We start from the raw sequence: 26,343 nt of genomic DNA on the forward strand, positions 1-26,343 counted from the left end.
AGGTCTGCCCTGCGTTCCTGGAGGCCTCAGACTCCGGGCCAGCTCTCTCCTTCAGCGGGCTCCCGCCCCACAGGGGTGCTCAGGGAGGTGTGGTCTAGAGGTCGGTGATCTGTATGGGGAAGGGCTTTGCCGGCTGTGGAGGAGCCTCGGCACCTGTGTGGTCCTCACAGGACTCTGCCAGCAGGGCCGGGCGGTTCCCAGGTGCCCAGGAGAGGCCACCGGGTTGTCTCGGCGTCACAGGGCTGGTGGGTGTGGGTTTCCATTGGTGAGGACCTTCCAGGCCTAGCCAGACGCCCAGCACGTGCAGCACACCGGAGACTCGCAGGGGAAGGTCCCAGGTCACCGTGCTGGGTTGTCACTGTGCCTTCAGGCTGTCCCACAGGACAGGACACAGGTCAGCTTCAGGGAGGAGGCGCCAGAAGCCAAAAGCCCTGAGAAGAGGAGGGGGGAGGCGGGTCAGGCCCCTCTCCACACGGCTGTTAGCCTTCGGGGGTACGAAGCCCTCACTGGACAGACTAACCTCCAGGCCATAGAACCTCCTCCCCCACCTGTTAAGGGGGAGCTGGGAGGGTCCTGGGGGCAGGGGACATGGGCCATCTGAGGGCCTGGCCCAGGCAGTGGGCTGGGAGCTGCTGCAAGTGTCTTTTGGGGGCAGTAACTGTAGGAACCGCACCCCAGTCCTCCTCACCCAGGGAAGCGGCCAGCACTCGGAAAACCCCTCTTCCGAGCACACCAGCCGGCGCAGACTGCCGCGGCGCCTCCCACAGTGTGACATGGTGTACTTTCCTCTCTCCATGTGAGCCTGTGTTTGCTATAAAGGCAATAATTAGAGATAAAACACCAATTGGATAATGAGCCTGAGCACTTGGAGGGCTGGGTGATTAGGGCGGCTGTGGGCTTCCCCAGCAGGAGCTGCTTCTGCCCGCCTGAGGCTGCAGCGACTCAGGAGGCTCCTGTGGAGGACTCCCCACTGCCTGTCCCCAGGGACTGGCAGGGCTGCTCGGAACCCACCGGTCCCGCCCCAGAGATCCCGGCTGTGGGGGACCAGGACACCCAGGGCTGATCTGCCCAGGTGGCAGGGAAGCCTCACCAAGGAGGGGTCCCTCTATGCTGGGCTTTGAGGGATGTATAGGAGTCTGCAGGGCAGGAAGGCAGCAGGTGGATGAGAATGAAAGCAGGAGGAAGCCACCAGAGTTCCAGGACACACCCCAGCCATGTGTCCTGGCCGCCTGTGCCCCCGCCCAAGAGCAGCTCTGAGGGTGCCCACAGCGTGGGGCTCATCCAGGGCACCTCACTGGCTGTGCCTTTGTCCTCCCCGCCTTTCTGTATACCAGCTGGTGACACAGCCTTCGCCTTTCCTTATCTGTGAAATGGATGCTGGGTGTGTTCTGCTCAGCAGACAGCTGTTGCCATTGGCCGCCTCTAGCTTCCTGCTTCCGGAGGGTCCCCGGCACTGCTCTTTGTCTCCCTGTCAGTTTGAGGCCCAGCGCTTCCTCTTCTGGAAGCAGGAAATTCCCCACACGTCTGTGACGTCTGCCTCCTGGGGACCCTCGTGGAGCGTGTGTGAGCGCGTTCGTGTGCATGTGCTTCCTGCGCAGGCTGGGCGCTAACCAGCGTCCTCCCGCCGGGTCTGTCCGTCTCGGTGGCGTCACTATTTCCACATCTGTCCAGTAGCTGCTGACCAGCCGTAACTACCCCGCACTGTTTGGGGACATGACATTGTTCTTCATGTTCTGCTACATGAACAGCCCTGCAGAGCTGGCCTAGGGCCAAGCTGCCTGCCTCACACCCCCCGCCTCTGCCCTGTGGGGTCTCTCAGGAACCCAGCTCATCTGGCATCCGCCCTGGGCGCTGAGGACTTGGAGGAGCTTGGCTCTCAGGGAAGTTAGTGGCCTTTGCTTCCTGTCACCGCTGTTCCCTGGTTCCTCTCGGCTTGTCAACCTGTTTGGGGGACTTGCCAGACAGTTCTCCCTCTCACTCAGTCTTGCTCCCTCCTGTTTCCATGTCTGGGCCAAGGACCGGAGGAGGTGCCAGCCCTGCTGCTCCTGGAGGCAGTGGAGTCCCCAGGCCACTGGCTCTGATGGGTGGATGGTGCTGCCTTCTCCCGCCCGACCTGGAACCACAGGGCCACTGAGCAGATCAGAGGCCGCCAGGGAGAGGCCCAGGAGCCTGCTGCCCTTCACAGCAGGGGCCTGGCTCGGCGAGCAGACCCTGTGGGCACCGGAGCTTCAGGGCCCCCTACCCTCAAGCCTGGTGTGGTGCCTCTGGGGGGCACAGCCTCATCTCTTGGCCACAAGGCAGAGGCTGTGGCCGCTGGAAGAGGCCTCCCTGCAGGAGGCTGGGAAGGAGGTGTGGGTGCGGGACACACCACAAAGGGCTCCCCACCCCCTCACCACCCCCCCCCCCAGTGTAAAAAGGGGCGGAGACAAACCCAAGCATTTGGAACCTGAGGTGGGTGATGACAAGGGAGGAGGGGCACTGTGGGGCCACCTTCTGAAGTCGGAAATGGCACTGTGGTGTCCCTCAGCATTCACAGCGCGGAGTCCTGACATGGTCTGCATCCCTTAAAACAGCCTAAGTCACCCTCAGGCTGCAGTGCCGTGGCAAACAGGCCCCCCAAATCAGGAAGGGGAGGGCAGGGTGTCTGGGGCCTGAGGCCACAGAGCAGTCCAACAGGGGGCAGCTGGCAGGGGGCTGGGCACTGCTGGGAGAGGCTGGTGGTGGCCAGTCCCAGCACGGAGTGGGCAGGAGGAAAGGCAGGCACCCAGCTCTGTCCACATGACAAGGGGGCCAGGGCCAGGGTCCTTGAAGTATGTCCAGGAGAGCAGTTATCGGGGAGTCCTCCCAGTGGGGGCTCCAGGCGGACAGTGCAAGGCAGGCTGAGGTGTGCTGCCCTGGATGACTGTGGCCTGTCCTGCTGTCTCAGGCGCCTCTGTCCAGGCTGAAAGGGTGGCAGAGGCTGAGTGTGCTGGGGGGAGGGGCCTGGGTGGGGCCTCCTGGGCCTGAGGGCACCCAAGCTCCCCTGCAGGGGGCATCTGAAGGCCTGGGGGAGGGACTCAACATCACCCACATGGGGGGGGGGGCGCAGAGCTGTCCTGGGCTGTGACCAGGGAGTGTGGGAGGGCAGACAGTGGCCACAGGAGTCCAGCTCGAGGCACACTGAAGGGCAGGGTGGGGCAGAGGCCAGACCTGGAGTGAGGGGCTGGAGTGAGTGGCATCCCTCCTGGTCAAGCCCCCCCCGCCCCCGCCGGACCACTCTGGGGTGGGGCACGTCAAGGCCCTGGGTGGGTCTGACGGGCTTCTCTCCCCACAGGCCTCGTGAAGCTGGGCATTCACTGTGTCACGTGCCAGAAGGTGGCCATCAAAATCGTCAATCGGGAGAAGCTCAGTGAGTCTGTGCTGATGAAGGTGAGCGAGAGTGAGGCAGGCAGGGCCAGTGGGGTGGGAGCTGGCCCCGCGGTCAGTGCCACAGGCAGGCCAAGGGCTCTGCTGCAGTGAAGGGACCCAGGTGGGTGAGGACAGCACTCTGCTTAGGTGGGGAGGGCCAGTGACATCAGTGAGGACCCCTCTGGCTGCTGAGGGTAGAGGGGGACTTGGGCGGGTTCGCCTGGGAAACCCCGAGGGACCCGAGGTGGGTGATTTTAGGGGAGGTGGCGGCTGTTGGGCTGGGCGGGGCAGGGCCGGTGGGGCCAGGTGCATTCTGACCTGCCTTGGGGAGCACTTGGCTGAGGTCCTGGACTCCGACTGGGACTCTGAGATGTCCAAGTGGAGAGACAGGGGCTGGGGGAAAGGGATTGGGGATATAGCGGGGGCCCATCCCCCTGAAGGCCTGGCAGGGACCACATGCAGTTGGGCCAGGGGCCTGGAGGTGGCCTGACACCCGTGGGGCTGTGTGTGATGCCGTGTAGGCCAGGCCATCCCACAGGTGGAGACCCTGTGGCTAGACTGGCCCTGCCCCAAAGCCCCAGCTGCACCCAAGAGCCCGCAGCGGTGCCCCCAAGGGGCTGGGCCCACACCTCCCCGCTGTGTTCCCAGCAGCCGAGGCGCCTGGGGAGGGGGAGGCCGAGGCCGGGGTCCACGCCCCACGGGCAAGCACGTGTGATGCACTCCTCCTCCGCAGGTGGAGCGGGAGATCGCCATCCTGAAGCTCATCGAACACCCCCACGTCCTCAAGCTGCACGACGTTTATGAAAACAAAAAATATTTGTAGGTATTGCTGGGTCCGGAGAGTTGGGGTGGCCAGAGTGGAGGCCGAGGGGCCTGGGGAGGAGACGGGCAGCCCCTCGGGCGGTGGGACCAGGCAGGGCGGTCTCAGGAACAGTCCTGGGCGGTGGCATCACTGCTCCTTGACCAAACACCGGGGACTCACAGAGCTGCCACCTTGAGCCGCCACGGGGGACCGGGCTTCCTGGAGGCGTGGCTGGGGGTCGAGGGGCAGGGGTCCCGACATGGCACGAATGGCCAGCTCCAGTGTTTAACTGAGGACGGGTGACGCAGCTGCCCCATGTGGGGGCCTTGAGGAGCAGGGACGCTGTCACCCATGCCTCAGGGGGGCTGGTCCTGGTGTTGGGGCCGACGCTGGGGAGCCGCAGGAACTCGGCCACCATCAGAACCATGGCAAGGGCACCGACAGACACACCCACTGGCTTGATGGTGGCTTGTCTTGCAGTGCCTTGGTGATGTCCCATGAGTTTGGGGGGCAGGCAGAAGCTGGGGCAGGCCTGGCCCACCTCTGTGTACAACATGCAGGACACCGGCCACCACCTCGCTCCTGGCGAGATACTTTTGAGGACGGACACACGAGGGCGAGGGGCAGAGCACTTGGCTCTGAGGAGGCCACCTTGCGGGGGGGGGGGGCGGGGCGGGGGGCAGGAAGCAGGGAAGGGTCTAGGACAGTGGTTCTCAACCTCGGCTGCACATTAGAATCACCTGGGAATCTTTTTAAAATCCTGATTCCTGGGCCTCATCCTCCAGAAATTCTGTTTCTTTGTTACTAATGATGTGGCCCCACCCCATAACAAAGAAACAGAATTTCTGGAGGATGAGGCCCAGGAATCAGGATTTTAAAACGATTCCCAGGTGATTCTAATGTGCAGCCGAGGTTGAGAACCACTGGTCTAGGCCAGTGATGGCGAACCTATGACACGCGTGTCAGAGGTGATACGCAAACTCATTTTTTTGGTTGATTTTTCTTTGTTAAATGGCATTTAAATATATAAAATAAATATCAAAAATATAAATCTTTGTTTTCCTATGGTTGCAAATACCAAAAAATTTCTATATGTGACACGGCACCAGAGTTACGTTAGGGTTTTTCAAAATGCTGACACGCCGAGCTCAAAAGGTTCGTCATCACTGGTCTAGGAGGAAAGCCCAAGGAGGGGATACAGCTTGGGCAAAGGCCTGGTGACGGGAGCAGGATGCCTAGCATGAAGGTGGACAGGTGGCTGGTCCAGGTCCTGCTGGGGCCAGCCCCCTCCCACGGGGTCAGAAGTCCCAAGACAGCTCAGGGAGCCTGGAGGTGCAGTAGCAAGCCTGGGTCACTGAGGCCAGGGCGCCTGCAGGGCACCTCTGGCCTGTGCTGTGCCTTGGCGTTCCCGCACCCCCCCCCCAGTACCACCCAGTGCCCCCTGCCCTGTGTCTCCAGCCCCTCCCCCTCTCCTCTCCACAGACTCCTTATGCCCTGAGGGTGCCCCCCGCCCCACTGACCCCTTGAGTCCTGCAAGACCAGCTCTGGAGACAGCCGGTCCCCGTGGCCCACACCCTCCTCCCCACCAGCCCCGGTCCTTCGCCTCTTCCCTGCTCTGTCCTCTCCTCTCGTCCCTCTCCCTCCCGAAAGCCACTGCTGCCCACTAGCAAGTCCTAGGGGAGTCTGCACAGCCCCCGGTCCAAGCTCCTCTGAGGCCCCACAGGCTTCAGTGCCCACAAGTCCCAGGTCCCCCGTCCCCAAAACCAGCCCCCACAGGCTCCACCAGGGGCTCGGACAGAGGCTTCTCACTCACCACCCTCAGAGGGGCTCGGGGTCTCCCCGCCACCATCCCCCAATGTCTTCCTGCCCTCTACCTCCTGACCCTTCTCGCTCCCCACCCCCTGCACCTCCAGCCCCTTTTTCCACCTGCTGGCCAGGGCTCCCTGAGGGTCCCTGTCTGATTTGTCCCCCTGCTCCGGGAGCCCAACCTGGGCTGGGCAGGGCCTGAAGGGCCACGCACCAGCTCCTTGAGGGTCAGCAGCCACAGTGCCCACTCACCTTGGGGCCTAATGGTCCCTCAACGGGAGAGCCAGGTGTGGCCCTGCTCCCAGACCCTGGCACCATGGGCTCCTCCAGTGGCTGCCCTGGAGGCAGGCTTGCCAGGCGGGGGGGGGGGGGGGGGGGGGGGGGGGGGGGCGGCAAGCGGGGGGCCCCTCATGCCGAGGATGGCCCTGAGGTGGGCCAGCAGGCGTGTGCACCCACCTGAAGCCCGCCCGTCCCCGCAGATACCTGGTGCTAGAACATGTGTCTGGTGGGGAGCTCTTTGACTACCTGGTCAAGAAGGGGAGGCTGACCCCCAAAGAGGCCCGCAAGTTCTTCCGGCAGATCATCTCAGCGCTGGATTTCTGCCACAGCCACTCCATCTGGTGCGAGCCGCCCCCACGTGACCCACGCCTAGCTGTCCCGCCAGCAGACACCCCTCTGTTGGCCCCAGAGCAGGTGTCGGGGGAGCAGGGAGTGGGAGGGATCCTGCTCACGAGCCTGGGGAAGCGCGCGGTGCGACCAGAGGCTCCAGTCCCTCCACCCCAGACCTGCAGCCAACCGCCAGGCAGGCGACTTCCGATTGGCTGCCTGTGACATCACCAGGCTGTGCTGCCATTGGCCGGGTGCCGTGTGGGTGGGGTTTGGGGGCGGGACCCAGGTCAGCCTCCGCTGCCTCCCTTACAGCCACAGGGATCTGAAACCAGAAAATCTCCTGCTGGACGAGAAGAACAACATCCGGATCGCGGACTTCGGCATGGCGTCCCTGCAGGTGGGGGACAGCCTCCTGGAGACCAGCTGCGGGTGAGTGGGCGCCCCGGCCGGCCACCCGCCATCCGCTGCCCCCGCGCCCTCTCCCGGCCACCGCCAGTGCTGCCAGGCCCGCGGGTGGCTCAGTACTGTGGTCCCCTGGAGGCCCGGAGTGAGTGGTCTCCGTGGCCAGGGAGGTCCAGGCCCCAAGCGCCCGTCCAGCACCTCACAGCCTGGGCTGCAGGCAGGACCCTGGTTCCGCTCCTGGCGGTGGCTCCGATGTGCGGTGCTGTGAGGGGGCTGCTGGTGACCCGTCTGGCCCTGGAAGGCAGGCGGGTCTGGCCCCTGGCGAGCAAGCTGGTGTACCAGCCTCCTGCTCCGTGCACTCCCAGCGGTGGTGCTGGGTCGGGACCCCGGTCCGTGACGCGGTCCTTCCTCTGATGTCTGCCTTCTTGGACCAGGACGTCTGGGCAGCCTAGAGGTGGCAGGGCCCTAGACTCCTAGGCTGGTCTCCTCCCTGAGTAGGGGATGGGGTGGCAGCAAAGCCCCTTGAGGCTCCCGGTGGGGCCTCCTTCCGGGCGGCGTGTGCTGGGGGAACGGCACCTCTCTCTCCGCGTCCACCTGCTGTGGTCCTGGGGCAGCCTCGAGGTCACGGCTGGGCGGACAGCGAGCCCCCAGCCTGCGCCCTGACGGCTGCTTTTGCCTTCAGGTCCCCCCACTATGCCTGCCCCGAGGTGATCCGGGTGAGTAGTCACTACGCGCCCCTGTCCCTGCCTGTCCAAGGGGCCTCACCCCCGCCCTCGCGAACCCCAGACCCTCCACCTGGGTCCCTCATTCTCCACGAAGCCAACCACACCGCCCCCCGCAGGGAGAAAAGTACGACGGGCGCAAGGCGGACGTGTGGAGCTGCGGGGTGATCCTGTTCGCCTTGCTGGTGGTGAGCCCCGCGCCGTCCACACCCTGCTCCGCCCTCCCCCGTCTGCCTCTTCTCCCCGCCCGTCCCTCGTCCCTCGTCCCTCACCCGTCCATCTCTGTGCCGCCCCTCTGTGCCGCCCCTCCCGCCCAGTCCCCCGCCCCACGGTGACCCCGTCCCCGGCCGGCAGGGGGCGCTGCCCTTCGACGATGACAACCTGCGGCAGCTGCTGGAGAAGGTGAAGCGGGGAGTGTTCCACATGCCGCACTTCATCCCGCCGGACTGCCAGAGCCTGCTGCGCGGCATGATCGAAGTGGATGCGGCGCGGCGCCTCACGGTGCGTGCGGGCGCACAGAGGGTCAGAGGGTGCGGGCCTACGCTTCCAGGCCAGACTTAAGGGCCCCCAGGGGTAGAGGTTCCCTCTCCATGCCACCTCCCTGGGAAGGGAGACTTGTGCCTGCGAGTGTGGTACAGGGACCCCTGGGTGTGCGGGCTATACACAGGTGTGAGTGAATGCACAGCTATGTGTGTGCACAGGTGTGTGCATGTGTGCGCCTGCACAGGTATGAATGTGCATATGTGTGACAGTGCATGCAGTTGTTTGCACGTTTCATAAGTGTGACTGCAAGTGCATGAGTGCAGGCACAGTAGTGTGCACATACACGTGTACACAGGTATGTGCACTCATGCACATGAGAACCGTTCATAAGTGTGTGTGCCCCTGCATGGGTACAGTTTGTGTGCTCACATGCATGAGTGTCTGCACAACTGTATTTCACAGGTATGTGCACATGTGTGCATGTACACAGATGCACAGGCAGTATTCACATGTGTGAGCATGTGCCCAGGTGTGAATGTGCATGGATATGTGGGTATGTGCACAGGGGCCTCCTGCTGGCTGAGTCCTGCAGGTGTGCCTGGGAGACCAGCGTTCACCAACTCTAGCACCGTCCCTCAGCTTCCAGGCCAGCCCTGACAGTGGACACAGCTCATTATGACACTGACCATGGGGGGCGGATGTTCTGAGGGAAGTCCCACTCTGAAAGAAGCCCATAGGCAGCCAGGGCTTAGCTGGTACCAGGATATTAGATCCCCAGGGCAAGGGCAGCAGGACTCCCTTGGACTGGTCTTTCCAGGACAGGGGTGGCCTGGTGACCAAGAGGCCATCTCCCAACCGCCCCAACCCAGCTGTCCCCAGGCTGGTGGAGAGGCACTTGGAGAGCGGGCCTCTGAGCCCCCTGCTCTCACCTGCACCCCAGCCCCTCCCCACAAGTGGGCCACCCCTGGCTGCCTTCTGCTCTCCTCCCTCAGGCCTCCTTCTCTGAGCCACCAGGGGCCTCCTGCCTCCTACCCATACCTGCAGCCCCCACCATCCTTTCCCCAGACTGGCATTTCCTCTTCCACTGGGGAGGCAGGGTCAGGGGGCTAGTCTGGAGCCTCTGGGAACGCACAGCCCCTCCCCATTTTCCTCCATCCCCACCCTCTCCCCTCTCCTCCCCCCACCTTCCCTCCATGCCCTCACCCTGCCCTCCCTTCATCCTTCTCCCCTCCTCCTCCCTCCCCATGCCCTCCCCCATCATCCCTCCTCCACTTCCTCCCCTCTTCCTGCTGGCTATCTTCCTCCACGATGGTCCTCTCCACCCCCTCCCAGGTACTCCCAGCTCCTGCTCCCTCTGGCCTCCTAACGTGGGCTCCCTGCTCCCTCCATACTAACTTCCTGTTTCTCTCTCTTGTAGCTAGAGCACATTCAGAAACACATATGGTATATGTAAGTAGCTTTTCCTCCCACTCATCGCCTGCTTTGCCTGTCGCTGCAGCCGGAGGGCCTGCTAGGGAAGGCGGGGGGAGGACCCAGCCCAGCGCAGGCCTGCCCCCAGCCTCAGCCCAGCGGTCAGGGACTCCCGGCATGCCTGCGCTGGGCACAGCAGCGTGCAGGAGGTGTGCAGGGGCTGGGACAGGGAGAGAGCAGCAGGACTCAGGGTCCCCAGGAAGGGCTGGGGGGAAGAAGCCTTAGGCCTGCCAAGGTCAGTGACCACTGGTGGTGCCCTGTTGTCCACAGAGGGGGCAAGAACGAGCCTGAGCCAGAGCAGCCCATCCCCCGAAAGGTGCAGATCCGCTCACTGCCCAGCCTGGAGGACATTGACCCCGATGTGCTAGACAGCATGCACTCGCTGGGCTGCTTCCGAGACCGCAACAAGCTGCTGCAGGACCTGCTGTCTGAGGAGTATGTCTCATGTGGGGTCCTGCAGGCAGCAGCGGGGGATGGTGGGCTGTGGGAGGGAATGCTGTGGCCCTAGGACCACTGTCCGGCAGTGGACACCATGCTTGCTGACCCTTCTCGCCCCCCACCCCCACCCCCAACAGGGAAAACCAGGAGAAGATGATCTATTTTCTCCTCCTGGACCGGAAAGAAAGGTACCCCAGCCACGAGGATGAGGACCTGCCCCCCAGGAACGAAATAGGTACAAAGTCTCAGGGAAGCCTGGCCCCACACCAGCCCTGCCAGATGCAGCAGGCTGCCCGGCCTGACCCGACCCCTATCTGCACACAGACCCTCCTCGGAAGCGCGTGGACTCCCCAATGCTGAACCGGCACGGCAAGCGGCGGCCTGAACGCAAGTCCATGGAGGTGCTCAGTGTGACGGACGGCGGCTCTCCAGTGCCTGCTCGGCGGGCCATCGAGATGGCCCAGCACAGCCAGAGGTACGTGCCTCCTGGGGGGACCAGTGCCCTACCTGCTTGTGCCCTGGCCTGATCAGTGAAGGCACCCCTCCTGAGCTGTGCTGGGCCTAACTCATCTCTGCCCCTGGCCCTGGGGCTGGGCCGGCTGCACTGGGCTGCACAGGCTGAGCTGGGCAGGGCTTTGCTTTGTTGGCCTGGGCTGGTAGGCCACCCTGGACTGGACTGGACTGGGCTGAGCTGGGCTGGGCTTGACTGGGTTGGGCTGAGTTGGATTGGGCTGACCTGAGGTGGAATAGATTGGATCGTAGTCCAGTTATGCTCAGAGCCAGCAGCCTAGCAGGCTTGTCCCCACTTAACCGCTGGTCCCCTATGGCTGTGCAAGGGGCATGAAAATGGAATTTTGGGGGACGATGAGCAGATCTAGGCTGTCCCAACAGATCCCCCTGGAGGAAGCAGACATCCAGGCCCACAGTCACAGCTGTGAGGCCCTTGGCCAATCCTCACCTGGCACTGTTAGGTTGAGGTTGAATGTTCTTGCCCAGATGGGGGCTTCAGCTGTCTGCCCCCCCCCCCTGGGGAGCACCATGGGTGGTCCAAGCAGCCCCAGCTATCTCTGGTCAGCTGGGTGCTGGGTGCTCAAGCTGGCCAAGCCTCCCAAGGAATTTACCATCAAACAGGGGAACCACAGGGCAGCCGGGCCACCATCAAGATTAAACTGGGCTGATGGCCCACAGCCCCCTAGTGGTCCTGGGTCCTCCCAGGGAACCAGCTGGCTCAGCCTCTATCCAGGTCTCCAGACAACTGTGGCTCTGGCACCAGGTGGGGCAAGGGGAGGAGCAGGGGGAAGGTTTCCTGCCCAGTACCACACCTGCCCTGCTTGTTGTGGGCCGACCTCTGCTCAGCCCAGCTCCCCAAGCCTGGCCCTTGGCTTCTGGCTGGAAACCGGTGGGGCCGGCTGAGTGCTGACCTGGCCCTCCCTGCACCAGCCTCCCCACACCCTCCCACCCCACCTGCCTGGGCCTGGGGTAGGGGCTGGGGGTGGGAGGCCACCCTGCCACGGCTTCTACTCTGCTTCCCAGGCCTGGCTGCCATGGGCTGCTGGGTGCTAGGGTGGGTTGGTGTGACCCAGGCTGATGGTCACCTGAAAGCCCCTTCCTCCCAGCTCCTGGCCTCTGCCTCCTCCTCTGGCCATAGGGTGCTGAGTGACAGTGGGCCTCCTGCTGGGGCTGATGCTGAGTACCCTGCAGGTCACCAGGGGGTGCTGTGCCCCTGGAGCTCTCCTGCTCATGTCCCCTGGCATCTGTGTGCCCTGCGCACAGCTAGGAGCTGTGTGGTCTGGCCTCCAGGCCGTCTGGCGGCGCTGTGGCAGTAACTCTGTTTTCTCGCTTTGTTCCCGCTGTAGTAAAGCAATGTTCAGTAAAAGCCTGGATATCGCTGAAGCCCACCCCCAATTCAGCAAAGAAGACAGGTATACACCCTGCCCACCCGCCCCGCCCCCAGCCCCCCAGGCGACTCGGGCCTGGTGGCAGGGCTGGGCCTGAGGCTCTGGCCTGCTCCCCTTTGGCAAGGGAACCTTCCAGAAGCCGGGGGAAAGGCTGGGTCAGGCCAGGCTGAGGCCCAGGAGGAGTGGGCTACTGGGCGAGGCCAACGGCCAGCCTAAGAGGGGCTGGGAGACCCACTGTGCTCTCCCTGCCCTGGGCACCTGAGGGGTTGCAGGTGCGAGGCCCCATCTGGCCCACCTTGATGTGGCTGGTGGTGGTTCTGGTTAACCTCCCCTTGGCCAGCGCTGTCCCCTGGGTCCTGGGGCCACCATGCTGCCCACTAGGGCCTGAGTGGAAGTGGCAGCCAGAGGCGGCTCAGCCATCCCGAGCCCATTGCAGCCTCCCAAGTTGATGGCAGGAGGTGTGCTGGTCACACCTGGCCTTTGTGAGCCCCCTGCCCTGCACCTGCAGGGCCCACTGCCTGAGGGTGACATGGTTGGGCCTGCCCCGTGGTCCCCCACAGTCTCGCCGCCCCTGCCTCTGGGGTGCAGGCGTTGTCCTGTCTAGGCAGCCATGGCTCAGTCTCCAGAAGCTGCCTGCTGGGCAGGAGGGCGTGTGGACGGCTCCCACCCCTTCCTCCCCTTGCTGCTCTCTGCTTCCTTGTGCCAAGCCACAAGCTTGCACTGGCTCGGTGGGAGGCCCCAGGCACTGGGCCTCACTGTGGCTGTTGGGGGGCACCAACTGGGACTCAGCATCGGAAAGCTTTGGGCTGGGGGACTGGAGCAGGGTCAGTGCTAAGTGACAGTGGGCCTGGGTCAGGTGGGAGAGTACGACGGTCATGGCCATGGGGTCCCAGCTCACAGGTGCTGGTGGAGTGGCCAGGAGCCAAGGTCTGGCCAGCATGGGCTCCATTCCTCCCCCAGACCCAGGGGCCAGGCCAAGGTGTGGCAGGCGAGACCTCTCTCCAGGCCATGCTGGCCGGGGTGGGCAGGTGGCAGGGCAGTCCACCATTCCCCTGTCCTTTCCTAGGGCTGCATCAGCCCCCAGTCCCATTCCTTTCCCTAAGGACCTCAGGTGTGGTAAGTCCCTGCAGGCCGTGTCTGCCCCAAGGGGGCACAGCTGTGTGCCTGTCTCAGCTGGGCACCCTGGGTCCAGCTATGCCCAGGCCAGGCCTGCAGGCCCAGTGCAGCCTGTGGTGGAAAAAGATCAGTGTCCACACCAGCCTCGTCTTGCCCAGGCCCTGGTCATGCAAGTGAGGAGAGGGCCAAGGACTGGCCTGCTGTGTGCAGCTCTGGACCGGGCAGGTGGGCTGTGGGTGCTAATGCCCAGCTGGTGGCCCTGGGCCAGAACAGCCTTGGGGGTCAGGTCGTTCCTGGCAGCTGGAGTGTGGAGAGGGGCCTGGCACAGGCTGGGTTCAGTTTCCAGGAATGTGCAACCTTCCTCATCCCTTTGCCCACCTGAGCCCCTGCAGACACTGGCAGAGGGCTCCAAGGCTGCACCATGGGGCTCCGATGGGGTCCCAAAGAGGCTGCAGGGTCTCTCCTGATGAGGACAGGCGGGTTGGAGACAGCAGGACAGTCCTGGGCACCCAGGCCTCCTGTGGGAAGAGAAGCTGTGCGCCTGTGGCCCGTCTCAGCTGAGCCCCGCTCTGCACCTGTGTCCCCAGGTCCCGATCCATCAGCGGCGCTTCCTCAGGCCTCTCCACCAGCCCACTCAGCAGCCCCCGGGTGAGTGACGCCCCCTCCACTCGGGCTCCCAAACCGAAGGTGCTCGGGAGGGGCCGGGCGGCCCTGGAAGAGGCCCTCGCCATTCCCACCTGCTGGGGGCCACGCGTGGTGCTACTGCTCTGCGGCTCTGGCTGCTCTCGCTAACTGCACGTTTTTTGTTTTGTTTTGTGTGTTTTCTTGTGTGTTACTTGTTTTCTTTCGTGGCAAATGCTCCGCCCCCACATGCCTGCACCCGTGGGTCTTCCTGGGGTTCTGTGTGCATGTGGGTGGGGGCACGGATGCATGGCTGACTCCTGCATGGCGGACCCACACTCCACTCCCTGCCCTCGGTGCCTGCCCTGTAGCCTGTTAGGAAGTTTGTGCTGCCTCCCCCTCCCCCTGAACTTCCCTTCGTGGCCTGCACCCTGGCCACCTCCATGGAGCCCGAAGTTTGTCAGAGCGCCTCTCGGCCTGGACACGTCCTCCCTCCACAGGCCGCCCCGCGGCCCAACCCCAAGACCCAAACCTTGCCAAGCAAGGCCAAGCTGACCGACAAGCCTCTGCAGGGCACCAAGTCCAACCCACTCCCAGCCAGCACCCAGGCCCGGCACCCTGTCCCTGGCGGCCTTGGCCCCCAACTGGCCCCGCCCCTGGGGCTGGCCCCTCTGCCTGCCCCCACCCGGCTTCTGCTCACTGGGACTGAACCAAACACTAAATCTGTCCCCACCATACAGGTGACCCCTCACCCCTCTCCAAGGGGCAGTCCCCTCCCTACCCCCAAGGGGACGCCAGTGCACACGCCCAAGGAAAGCCCAGCTGGCACACCCAACCCCACACCGCCATCCAGCCCCAGCGTTGGAGGGGTGCCCTGGAGGACAAGGCTCAATTCCATCAAGAACAGCTTCCTGGGGTCACCTCGCTTCCACCGCCGGAAACTGCAGGGTGAGCTCCATGACGGCAGGGCACAGGCGATGAGTGGGGCAAGTGGAGCACTGCTCATCCTGGCCAGCGGGGCGAGTGGAGCCAGGCAGGGGTCACCCTACCAAAAGCACTGGATCATTCCCAGGTCTGCTAGACTCGCACAGGCCTAGGCAGCATCACAGATTTCCACTATTTACCAGCCTGCTCAACCTGTGCCTGGGCCTACACAGTGCAGACCTGGCACCCAGTGGGCACAGCCTTGGGAGCCCTCCTGGAACCCTTGCTTCTCCTCAGCCCAGTGGCCTCCTCAGTACGGGTTGCCTGAGGCCCAGGGAGGAGAGATGGCCACTGGGTGGGTATGGACATGATGGTCACGAAGCCCACAGGGTAATGCAGGGAAGCCTGCCCCTGGGTGTTGGGTGCTGAGGGTCAGTTGACAGTGGGTGGCTATCTGGGCTCACCAGCCCCACTGCACAGCCAAGGGGTGAGGCATGGGGCCCAGTGCCAAGGGGCAGTCCCCTCCTCACCCCCAAGGGGATGCCGGGCACACACCCAAGGAGAGCCCAGCCAGCACGCCCAACACCTGGAGGGACAGCAGGACTGGCTAAAGGCCAGAGCAGGCCTAGCCTGGTTTCAGCACCAGGGGTCAGGACAGCTCCCAATGGCCCAAGGCTCCCAAGGCCCTGACCAGGAAGGCGCCCGTAGACAGTATGTGGGTGCTCCATAGGACCCCCCCACGGTGCAGGACCTGTGGGGAGGGCATAGTGGTCACCACACCTTCTCTCTCTGTCCTTCCTGTGCACAGTCCCAACGCCAGAGGAGATGTCCAACCTGACCCCGGAGTCCTCCCCAGAGTAAGTGGCCGTCAGAGCAGGTGGGATCTGTCAACCTCCTGGCTGGTGCTAGGATGCCAAGAGCACGAGGGGGCCGCAGGGTACACTCCCACTAACAGGCCACGGAATCCACAAGGGCTTCCGGCTGAGCATCCCAGCCCACAGGTCCTTCTCCCTTTCTCCCTGTGGCCCCTGCTGCCGCTGGTCCTCTCCTCCACTTCCTGCCGCAGCTACCTCCTCTCCAACGTGCACATCTCGGAGCCTCCTGCACTTTGAACACCAGGCGGGGAGCAGGGCCTAGGATGGTGGGGGAGCCCTTAGGGGACAGTTCAGTTCTCTGAACCACAGCCTGGGAGAAGGGCCTATGCTGGCTGGAGGCAGTACGGCATAGCCACTCCTCGGAGGGACTGCTGCATACTTGCTGAGCCCTGGCCTCCACACGAGGGAGCCACAGGGGCCCGGCTTGCTCACACTTCAGACACAGCGTCTGCCCTGGATGTGCTGAGCATGGGGAGGCCTCCAGGACTGGTCTGAGGTGCCTGCTACAGGGGTTTCCACCAGGGAAGGGTGCTGGGCAGAGCAGAGCCCAGAAGGTGGCCAGACGTGTCCGGTTGTAAGGATGGAGGGTCTCAAGGTGAAATCACGTGCAGGCCGAGGAGGGATAGCCAGCGATGGCCTGCAGGAACATGCATATGGCATGGCCTTGGCCAAGGCCAGGTGCAGAGTGACCCTCGGATCATTGTCACATGAGAGGAAGATGCAGGGGCCGTGGGAGCGATGGGGAAACAGGGCCACCCCCCCCGCCCCCCGCCCTGCAGAAGATCTGCATATGGAAATGCCCCCCACTCAGGGTCTCCAGCCAAGGTCCTGGAGAGACCTGCGCAAGTGCCCGCCCTTCCTGAGGCCTCGGTTCCCTCGTCCCCGGGTGGTGGTGTGAACAGGAAATGCGGTGTAGACACAGGGCAGGGCGTAGGGCCAGCTGTCTGAGAGAGAAGTTGTCATGGTGTTGTGCATGTGGGTGCAGGTGCGAGCCCAGAGCTGCTGGGTTAGGGGGATTCTGCAGTCCCACTGGTTGCATCCCTTCAGTTGCCAGTCTCTGCTGCCCTGAAAAGCCTTCCCAAACTTGCCTGCAGTGTAACTGCTGGACTTTCAGGGAATTAATAAAATCACACAGTCACGTGCTGCAGCCGATGGCCTGTGCCCCTCCATTCCATTGAGGCCCATGGGGCCTGTCCCAGCCCAAGAGCCTGGTGGGAATGAGCAGGTGCAGGTGTCCCTGGAAGCGGGGTGCAGTGAGCTCCCCAGAGCCTCCTGCACAAGACATGCTCCTGGTCCCAGGACATTCCACCTGCAGCTTCTAGGAGCCCTGCATCAGTCAGGGTCCCCAAGGAAACCGAAACCAGGAGGGTGCGGGTGGGTGTGCACATGAATGCTAGAGGGCCTGAGACGGGTCAGCAGGCGGGAAATAGAGCTTGGGTGATGTCGCAGGCTGGCCTGCAGGGCCTCGCTGGTAATAACTACCATGTCGATAAGATGTCTTTCAAGAAGCAACACCCAATGTTGGACCAAACAGGCCAAGTTGACACCTTGAGCTACCGTCACAGGCCTGTCCCCACACACCCTCTATTAGCCTTCCCGCTCAGCCAGGCTTCTTTCAGATCTGAGACTGTTCAAACCCCTGGTGTCAAAGTACAAAAAGCCAGTTTTCACTGTAACTCGTCTGCAGAAGGCACGAGCCCCGGCTGTGGGTTCCAGGCCCGGCGTAGTCCTGGGTGCAGCATTGTGCAGCTCAGGCCAACAGCCCGCACTCGCTCAACATGGCAGACAACCAGGGAGCTGAGGTGGCTGAATGAGGGTGTGGGGTCCTCAATGTCCTCTCTTCACCATCTTCTGTTGGGATTCCTGCGCCTGGCTGACGAGGGAGGACAGGGACACTGTTGGCAGGTGGGTTGGTCATTGTCACAGCAGCTGAACATGGGCTCTGGACATGGGCAGGAAAAGGGAAGATGTAACACAACCAGGAAAACTGTTGGCCATGCCCAGGCCAGTGTAGAGTACCTTGGAGTACCCTACTAATGCCATGGGGAAAACACTGGGCCTGGCTGCTGCTTCTCATCACTGGACAGGTAGAGTGGTCATGTGTCTACACTATAGCTAGCTGCAAGGGAGGCAGCAAGAAGTTGGCCAGGGTTTGCCAGTCATCAATGGCTGCATGACAAACGAATCAAACACATTGCACCGTAAAACGGTGCATGCTTGTCCTCTCAGTGGTCAGGACCAGCCACGCCCAGCTGGGTGCTTGACTTTAGGGATGACAGGCTGTGGCCTTCATGGCTGCACAGGAGCAGGAGCTGCTGTGGGCCGGATTCAGGTCCCTGTGGGCCTCTCACCAGTTGGTCCGTTTCAACAAAACGGTGAGAGGGGAGTCAGACTTTGTGGCCCGATCTTGGGGATGACTTCCACTTTTCCACATTCTCCTGTCAGAAGCTGGTCACTGGCCCACCCACACCATAGGAAGGGCCACACAGGCGTGAATCCAGGAGGCAGGGTGGTGGACGTCTATCCCACACTGTCATAGGGAGGGCTCCACCTCAGGGGCAGCCCCAGACCAGGACACAGTGACCAGGTCAGCACTGATGACCAAGGAGGGAGGGTGGCCCTGAGCGCAATGGGGTAAGGGCTCATGTGAGAAGGTGCTGCCAGTCTGGGGCTCTGTGGGCGGCATCCCCGCCCTGCCCAGCAGCCAGTCCCATGGAGTGGCCTGGGTTGGGGCAGCAAGGAAGCAGGCAGCTAGGGCCACCAGTCCCTGAGGGCGGAGACAAGGGTGGCCTGGGGAAGCTGAGGTTGCCCCTCCTCTGCGCCATGTCTCAGCCATTTATAGCCAAGCAAGGGTGCCTGGCCTGCCCCAATCCCACCCCAGCTCCCGCTTGCTCCTGCTCCCCTCACAGCCCCCCCTGGGTGGGGGCCACTTTCCTCAAGGAGGCTGTGGGACTGCAGCACAGCAAATCACCCCAGGGTCATGGTGCCATACCCTTCTGGTTGGGTTCCAGTGGGTGCTGCTGGGCCCAGACAAGGGGGGAGGATGGAGTGTTAGGCCCAGGGCTGTGGGATTAGCAGTAGGGTTATCGAGTGAGGCATGAGTGGAGATAGGGACGAGGCAGTTCGAGTTAGGATGGTAATATCAGGGTGGGCAGGGGCTCAGGGTCCAGAGCAGGGTGAATCAGAGCTCGGGAGGCAGTCGGGAGGTCAGGATGGTGGGGTCAGGGGCAGGGAAGGCCTGTCCCCGAGGTGTGAGCAGCCCTTCACTCCACCCCGCAGGCTGGCCAAGAAGTCCTGGTTCGGGAACTTCATCAGCCTCGAGAAGGAGGAGCAGATCTTCCTGGTCATCAAGGACAAGCCCCTGAGCTCCATCAAAGCCGACATCGTTCATGCCTTCCTGTCGGTGAGCCTTGTCCCGCCCCAGAGGGCCCATTCACTGGACAGACAGACACTGTCTCCGCCTGCCCCGGGGGTGAAGGGAAGGGGACCCTGGAGGAGCAGGTGTGGGCCAGGCAGGGGCACGTGTGGCTGGCAGGTTGAGGCGTTGACAAAGCAAGCCATGCTGTGAACAGGTCCCAGGCTGGGCTGTGATGGAGGGTGGCACTGCGGACAGGGATACACCAAGGGCTGATGCGCAGGCAGCCTCAATAGATGCTCTGCCGCATCCGGGGGATGTGCCAAGGCTCGGGAACAGTCCCCAGGGGCTTGTTTCCTGAGTGCCCTCTGCATGCCCCACATGCTGCCGGCCTCCTGCAGCCCCTGCCTCCCACTGAGGTCTATAGTGCTGAGGGGACTACACTGGGCCTTCTATGGGTTCCCTTGTCTTTGCCAAATCACCAGGCACAGGGAGCAGAAAGCCCTGAGGGTTTTCTTCCAGATTCATGCCAGGGGGTTCCAGGATCATAGCTTAGGGGAGATCCCAGGATCACTAGAGGGGGTCTAGCTGCTGCAGCTCCAGCTCCATCACCAGGTGGGCAGAGATTGCCGGGGGTTTCTCTGAGCCCAGTCTCAGCACCCCCTGTCACCAGCTGCCGCCCAGGTTCCCTTAGGGCTATGAGGACAGCAGGTGCTCCTCCCAGAGGTTCAGGGGCCAGGAGAGCCCAGAACCAGGCAGGGGTCAGCCTCACGCTGGACACAGGCACACTGCCCCCTTTGACTCCCCTGTACCCTGCTCTCTTCCTTAGGGCCCAGGTCTGGGCCTCTGTCCCCCCTGACCCCACCGTATGATCTCCAGGCCCCTTCTGCTGTTCCTGGAACACCAAGGGTCCCTCCCCGTGGGGCATGGACTCAGCCACCGCCCTCTAATGCTTCCCAGTATGGCTGGCCCTTCTGACCTCGGGTGCTGAGCATTCCTGGGGGCAGAACCCTCTCTTGGGGGGGACCCTGAGGCAAGATTGCCTGCTGAGTTTGTTGTGACCAGTTTCCTTGGTTGCCCAAAACCCAAATACACAGCGGAGTGGACCAGGTGCAGAGCCTCAGGCACTGTTGTCAGCGATGGTCCTGGCCTTGGCCTCAGGTGGCAGTTCTCAGTGCCAATAGAGGCTTCAGCCTTGGTCCCCTGTCCTCACTGCTGCTCTGAGGGTCCCCCTCCCACCTGCATGTTTACTCATCGCTCCTTAGAAAGCCCTGCCCCGGAGTCTTGGTCAGTCCTGCTCTTGGCTCTCCTGGCCACATCCCGAGGGCCCTGCTGGTGATGGCCTCCCCAGGTGGAGGCTGGCTGCACCCATTTCACAGATGAGGCTGGAGGGGCTGGCCTGTGGGTCCCAGTTCAGGAGCTCAGGGTGGGGGCTGTGTCCCTGCTCACACCGAACTGCCACTCTGCAGATTCCCAGTCTCAGCCACAGCGTCATCTCCCAGACCAGCTTTCGGGCCGAGTACAAGGCGACAGGGGGCCCGGCAGTGTTCCAGAAGCCTGTCAAGTTCCAGGTGGACATCACCTACAGCGAGGGTGGGGCGGCACAGAAGGAGAACGGCATCTACTCTGTCACATTCACGCTTCTATCAGGTGAGCTGCTGGGTCCAGGGCACGGGCTCCGGCCACCTCGCCCAGGCTTAACCCGCTGTCTCCCCCAGGCCCAAGCCGCCGCTTCAAGAGGGTCGTGGAGACCATTCAGACACAGCTACTGAGCACACACGACCAGCCCTCCACCCAGCACTTGTCAGGTGAGGCGGCGCTCAGTTCGGCCGCCCTGTGGGCCATCGAGTGGGCGTGGCCCCTCCACCGCCCCCCAGGGAGCAGGGCCTCCCCAGCACAGCGGGCCAGCCCGAGTCTGCACACCCAGGGAGGTAGGGCCCAGCACACCACACTGAAAGGCACCTCTTGTCCACTGTAGAACCCTCCCCGCCAGCGCCAGGACTAAGCTGGGGTGCTGGGCTTAAAGGCCAGAAGGTGGCCACCAGCTACGAGAGTAGCCTCTGACGCTGGCAGGTAAGGTGTCCCGCCCCACCGCTGGGGCAAGGAGGGGGCTGCAGTCATGTCCTCTGGCAAGAGCCAGGCTGGCCCTGAGAAGGGTACCCTGTGCCCATTCACATGGCCAGTGGCCAGCTCCCGGCCCTTGACAAGCCGTGCAGGTCCAGAACCCAGGCTGAGTCTCGGGGCACAGGGCAGCCTGGCCCCAGGACGCCCCAGCGAGAGCAGGCCCCGGGAGAGCAGTGGCCAAGGTCCTGCCTGGAGCCCTGGCCCCTTGGGATTCCCCTGCAGCAGTGCCCTGTGAGGGCTGTGGCCCTGGAGCCTGACATGTGGTGGGGTTGCTTGCTATCTGCCCTCCCTGAGAAGGCCTGTGACTGTCTGGCCTTGAGCAGGACAAAAGAGGCCTCAGACCCCAGTCAAAGCAGGGGCTCCCCAACTGGGCCTAGAGAAGCCATCCAGGGAAAGTGGCTCCCAGGCCCGAGGGTCATGCCTGGTGGGGGGGTGGGCTGCACTGGTATGGGTGTGTGAGCCCTGCGTGAGTCGCCATCTATTGGTGAAGGTGTGCAGTGTGTGTCTGGATGGCGGTGAGGTGCGGGGTTGTCGTGAGGCCTGATCTGACGTTTGGGGCCTAGGGAGCAGAGTGTCCAGCCCTCGTCTGCCTCTCTGAACCCCCTGCGGCCAGCTGGGGCCTCAGTGGGCCCTTCCCCCGACCTGTGGTGCTTGTGTGTGGAGTTCTAAAGGCCAGGCCGGCCCAGTGCCCACCCCACCCTGCCATCCTCATTCCATCGTCTGTTTTTCACTGCCCTCCTTTTCTCCCTAACATGTCCCTCAGCACCCTGGCCCTAGCCCAGGTGTGGGCCCGCTCTCCTGGCTGTGGGGGTGGGGAGCAGGCAGGCCAGGTGCCTCTGGCTCCTGAGCTGTTAAGGTCTCCACCTGGAGCAGTGCAATGCTGACAGGGAAACTGAGGCTGGGGAAGAACAGAGCTTGTCCGGGAAGGGGAGCCAAGACCAGGGCCTGGCAGTCTTATGTCCAGCAGGCATCTGTGCCTACAGCCATCCCAGAGCAGGGGCCTTGCTGGCCTGGACCAATGAGCTCTGGGCCCTCACCCATCTCCCTCGCCCTCCTTCAGCAAGTTCTCTTCCTAGGGAGCCCAACCTGGTACCTCAGCCCATTCCCTGACCCCATCCCCTGGCCTCCCTCCCACACTGGATGCTCTTGTCCAGCAAGCTCAGTCCCAGGGCCATCATGGGAGGTGGGTGGAAAGAGGGACCTTCAACCACCACGCCGAGTCCTCTGGTGGCCACTCCAGCAGGGCCCCCAGCCTGGCCTACAAAGGGGAGGCCCAGAGGGCACACCCCACCTGCAGCGAGGGCTTTGCCAGCACCAACACTCCCAGGCCCAGCAGCAGATGGGAGGGTTAGGGTAGGGTACTGCAGACCTGCAGGGTGAGGACACGTGGGTGGCCAGTGCAGACCATGGCCAAAGTCATGGGCTTCTCAGCTCCACAGCGTGTCTTGGACCCAGGGCAGGACAGCGGGAGAGGCTCTGGTTGCGGCAGGCCCTCACCTAATGCCTGCACTCTGAGCCCGCCCACTCCATACCTACCCCTTTGGGCTCTACCCCTCAGACCCCACTCCCTGCCCTGAGCCTCTGCTTGTCCCTGAGGGGCTGGTGGGAAGCTGTGTTCACATCCCCCTCTCTCCGTTCTGTGCTCCAGACACCACTAACTGTGTGGAGATGATGACGGGGAGGCTTTCCAAATGTGGTAAGAACCCCCATCGCCTGGGCCTCCCGCCTATCACCCCACCTGCAACCCGCTCCCGGCTGGGTGCTGCGCCTGCCACCCCTGGGGCTGTCCTGGGGTCTGTGTGTAGCTTGGGGCCCAGACACACACGGGACTCAGGGTAGGCCCCTGCACGCCCAGCCTCTTGCCTCTGCCAGGAGCACCCTGTCACTCACCCAAAAGCAGCACAGGCCTGGCCAGGATCAGGGTGGGCCCGGGAGGGACCCGTGTTCAGAGCATGCCCTGAGACCAGCGAGGGTCGCATGTGCAGGCTCTGACCGGGGATCACAATGGACTGCAATCAGGAGCAGGGGCCGCTCCTGCTGGGACCTGTGAGCTACCCAGGCCATACAACACTACCCTCCCACTGTACCTGGCAGGGAGAGGAGGGACCTGGCAGGGCTCAGGTTTAGGAACTAGAGCAAAGGTGCCCCATCAGTGCACCTGGAAAGGGAGCACAGGCCCCAGGTCAGGGTGGTCATCCCATCCTACCCCTTCCTCTTGACCTCAGGACATTCCCACTCTGGCTGCCTGCCCCCTACCCTCCCACACCCAAGCTCTCCATGCCTGTCCATCCATCCTTCCATCTGTCTGTCCGCTGTCTCCACATTGTGTGGCCTGGGCTGGCCAGGGGAGGAGTATGGCAGGCACGCTGGCTCCAGCCTCCCAACCCAGACCAGACCCCGTGGCCTCCTGCCAAGAGCCAGACACCTGTCCCAGGCTCCTGCTCCCTGGGGATGTGGAAGCCCTGTCTTTGTGGCTCTGAGTTCAGAGTGGGCCGGCCGGCCAGCAAGGCCACGGAGCTGACATGGGGAGACTCTGAGACTGGTGTCTGAGCTCCGTGTCTGGCTGAGGCCAGGGGAGGCGCTGCACCTGCAAGGCCAGGCCTGGTGAGGGAGGAGGGGTCTCTCCACCTGCCTTGGGTTCCCGCCCCGCAGTTCAGAGGCCTAGAGGTCCCAGCTCGTGTCCCCAAAGCCCCAACCCCTTCTGTGAGCCACTGGCACAGAGGGCACCCCGCCGGCCGGCCGCCTGCCCACCCTGCTTGCTGTCACCTGTCCCCACCCCCTACGCCCATCTCAGACCTCATCTCGTTGGGTTTTTCTTTCTCTCGACAAGGCCCTTTCGTTCATTTGTTTGTTTGTTCTCTTTCTCTCTCCTTCCCTCCCTTCCTCTTTCTCGCCCCTTTTTTTTTCTTTTTTCTTTTCTTTTGTCTTCTGTTCTGTGTACCCAGGCAGCCCATTGAGTAACTTCTTTGACGTAATTAAACAACTTTTTTCAGACGAGAAGAACGGGCAGGCGGCCCAGGCCCCCAGCACGCCCGCCAAGCGGAGTGCCCACAGTCCACTCGGTGACTCGGCGGCCGCTGGCCCTGGCCCTGGAGGGGATGCCGAGTACCCAACGGGCAAGGACACGGCCAAGACGGGGCCACCCGCCGCCCGCCACGAGCAGCCTTAGACACATAGCCCCTCCCCCCCAGCACGGCCCTGACAGTGGCCACCAAGGCTACCGAGCCACCTGCCCGCCCTGAGTGGACCCAGGGCCACACCCACCTACCCATCTAGACTGGTGTGAAGCGGGGGAGGAAAGGATAGGGGCACCGGGGGCCAGGGCCTGTGGCCGGTCCACCCGTGCCTGCTCTCTCTTTCTCTCGCTGTTTCTCTCTCTGCCTGTCTCTGACAACGTCACTGTTTCCGCTCTGATACCAGGAATTATCCCGAAAAGTTAACATGTCACCTCCACGAGGCCGTCCTCTGGGCTCCGCGCCGGACACCGGCCTGCTGAAGGCAGCTGCCGTGGACCTGCCTCTCCTCTCCTGCTGCTGCGGCGTGCCCGGCGGCGAGGCCCTGCCCACCGCCACTGCCTCCGTCCACCTGCCCGCGTGGCACTCTGCCCGGTTTCTGCTCCGCATGGCCATGGGGAGGAGGACCTGGCTCCGAGGGGAAGCTGCCTCCAGCCTGCCGACAGACTTGCAGTGACTAGAGCCCTCGGCAGGTCCTGTCGCCCAGGCTGCCTCCAGGGCGGGGCCATGGTGGGCGAAGCATCTGAGAGGCGGGCAGAGGGCGCTTGCAGCCTCTCCTCAGCCCCTTCCTTCTGCAGCACCCCCTCCCCAGTCCATCGACACCTCGGCACCCACGCTGATGCTAGCTGGCACCCAGTCCCCCCGGCTCGTCGCTGCAGGTGCTCTCGGGCCTGCGTTCCTGTCCTGGCTCGGGTGGAACTGGACCCAGAGGCAGCAGGCTGGCCGAGATCAGTATTATTTATTTGCTGTTTTAACTTATTAAGTTTCTTTACTTCTCTGTTCAGGGAAGGGGCAGCAGCAGCATCTTCCTGCGGTCTATCTGTCTGTCTGTCTGTCTCGGGCAGGGTGGGTCTGGGCCCAGGTGCCCTGAGGACGCAGCCGATGGGGCACTGGGGGGCAGGCCGGTGGGTGCAGTGCCGGCAAGCTACTGTAAACTTTAAAGAATTCCTGCAAGATATTTTTATAAACTTTTTTTCTTGGTTGTTTTTGGAAAAGGGTGTGGGGGAGGGGAGCCGCTGGGCAGGGCTAGGTTTTGTGTTCGGTTCTTGCTCTTGGTTCTTTCTATATACACACATATATATATTTAAAGAACGGCGCAGGCCACTCTGTCTGCTCTGTCCGTCCTGGGTAGAAGCAACTCCAGTCCTATGGGCGCCACTGCCCAGGGCCCCTCCACCCGGTCCAGGATGGGGACCCTCTTGGTTCTGTGTCCGAGAACAGGGTAGGAGGAAGGCCCTGGGCTGGCCCCCACCCACTCACAGGATGGCAAGGGCACCGCAGAGTTTTTTACTAAAATGACAAAAAGTGAAAAAAAACAAAAAAACAAAAAAAAACACCACATAACCAAGAACAGAGTCAGCGGCGTCCTCTGCAGTGTTTCCTGTGCGGGTGCGGGTGCGACTGCCCGCTTTCCATCCCCAGCTAATGCTTGTGTTTCTTCCTGTGGGTATGGCCAGCCCGGCGCACAGACCCCGCGGTGTCGAGGGACCGGGCAGCCGGAGGCCGGGAGGGCAGGTCTGATTGCATGCCTTCGCTGTGACGGGTCCACTTTGCTTCTGGTGTCTCCCCGCAGCCCGCCCGCCTGCCCGCCCTCGGTCGAGGATAGATTTTAACGCTTCTGTCCACTGGCCCCACCACAGGCTGGGGCTTCCACATAAGAACTATTACACGCCCGATAACAGCAAAGCCACAGGTACAAGCGGGGGCTTCTCAAGAGGCAGAGGACACCGAAAGCAATATCTCTTCGTCAGCCTTCCTCTTTTGTACTTGGGACACACGCAGACGTCACGGAAACAAACAAGCCCACCCCATGTACCCCTGTCAAATAACTGTGAGCAACTTTAGTTCCGGAACAATAAATTCCTTCAGTAAAGACACTGACACCAGTCTCGGTCCAGGCGGGCGGGGTGGGGACACGGGTGGTCTGGGTTCACCAGCTCGTGTCCCCCACGTGTGCTGCCCAGGGCTCTGCAGGGGTGGGTGGTACGGCCTCTGCCTCAGCTGAAGAGGACAGACCCTGTACGGGGGGTGGGGCTGCCCCAGTCTGAGCTGGGTAACCCGCTGGGGTGGGTGGGAGG

The 26,343-nt window shown here is 63.0% G+C and overlaps 1 protein-coding gene across 7 annotated transcripts in view; it reads left to right on the forward strand.

The window, feature by feature from the left end:
- Nucleotides 1-26,142, forward strand: part of BRSK2 (BR serine/threonine kinase 2) — a gene marked incomplete at its 5' end in the record, with an annotated part of 50,252 nt that extends 24,110 nt beyond the window's left edge. Inside the window, 20 exons of one of the 7 annotated variants that reach the window (XM_081098623.1) lie at nt 3,314-3,408; nt 4,121-4,206; nt 6,475-6,615; nt 6,917-7,033; nt 7,689-7,722; nt 7,848-7,916; nt 8,083-8,229; nt 9,629-9,660; nt 9,952-10,116; nt 10,257-10,354; nt 10,444-10,594; nt 11,976-12,041; nt 13,721-13,781; nt 14,495-14,702; nt 15,487-15,535; nt 18,833-18,956; nt 20,378-20,558; nt 20,627-20,716; nt 22,681-22,728; nt 24,453-26,142. In XM_081098623.1, coding sequence (XP_080954749.1) covers nt 3,314-3,408; nt 4,121-4,206; nt 6,475-6,615; nt 6,917-7,033; nt 7,689-7,722; nt 7,848-7,916; nt 8,083-8,229; nt 9,629-9,660; nt 9,952-10,116; nt 10,257-10,354; nt 10,444-10,594; nt 11,976-12,041; nt 13,721-13,781; nt 14,495-14,702; nt 15,487-15,535; nt 18,833-18,956; nt 20,378-20,558; nt 20,627-20,716; nt 22,681-22,728; nt 24,453-24,472 — 1,982 coding nt within the window. In that variant the 3' untranslated portion in view covers nt 24,473-26,142. Of the gene's footprint in view, nt 1-3,313; nt 3,409-4,120; nt 4,207-6,474; nt 6,616-6,916; nt 7,034-7,688; nt 7,723-7,847; nt 7,917-8,082; nt 8,230-9,628; nt 9,661-9,951; nt 10,117-10,256; nt 10,355-10,443; nt 10,595-11,975; nt 12,042-13,720; nt 13,782-14,494; nt 14,703-15,486; nt 15,536-18,832; nt 18,957-20,377; nt 20,559-20,626; nt 20,717-20,886; nt 20,982-22,680; nt 22,729-23,977 lie in introns of all 7 variants that reach the window. The other 6 variants (XM_081098622.1, XM_081098617.1, XM_081098618.1 and 3 more) reach the window with 6 other exon arrangements.
- Between the last annotated feature and the right edge of the window lie 201 nt (nt 26,143-26,343).

Source organism: Myotis nattereri, assembly GCF_964212035.1.
Source record: "Myotis nattereri genome assembly, chromosome: 9".
Lineage (NCBI taxonomy): Eukaryota > Metazoa > Chordata > Mammalia > Chiroptera > Vespertilionidae > Myotis > Myotis nattereri.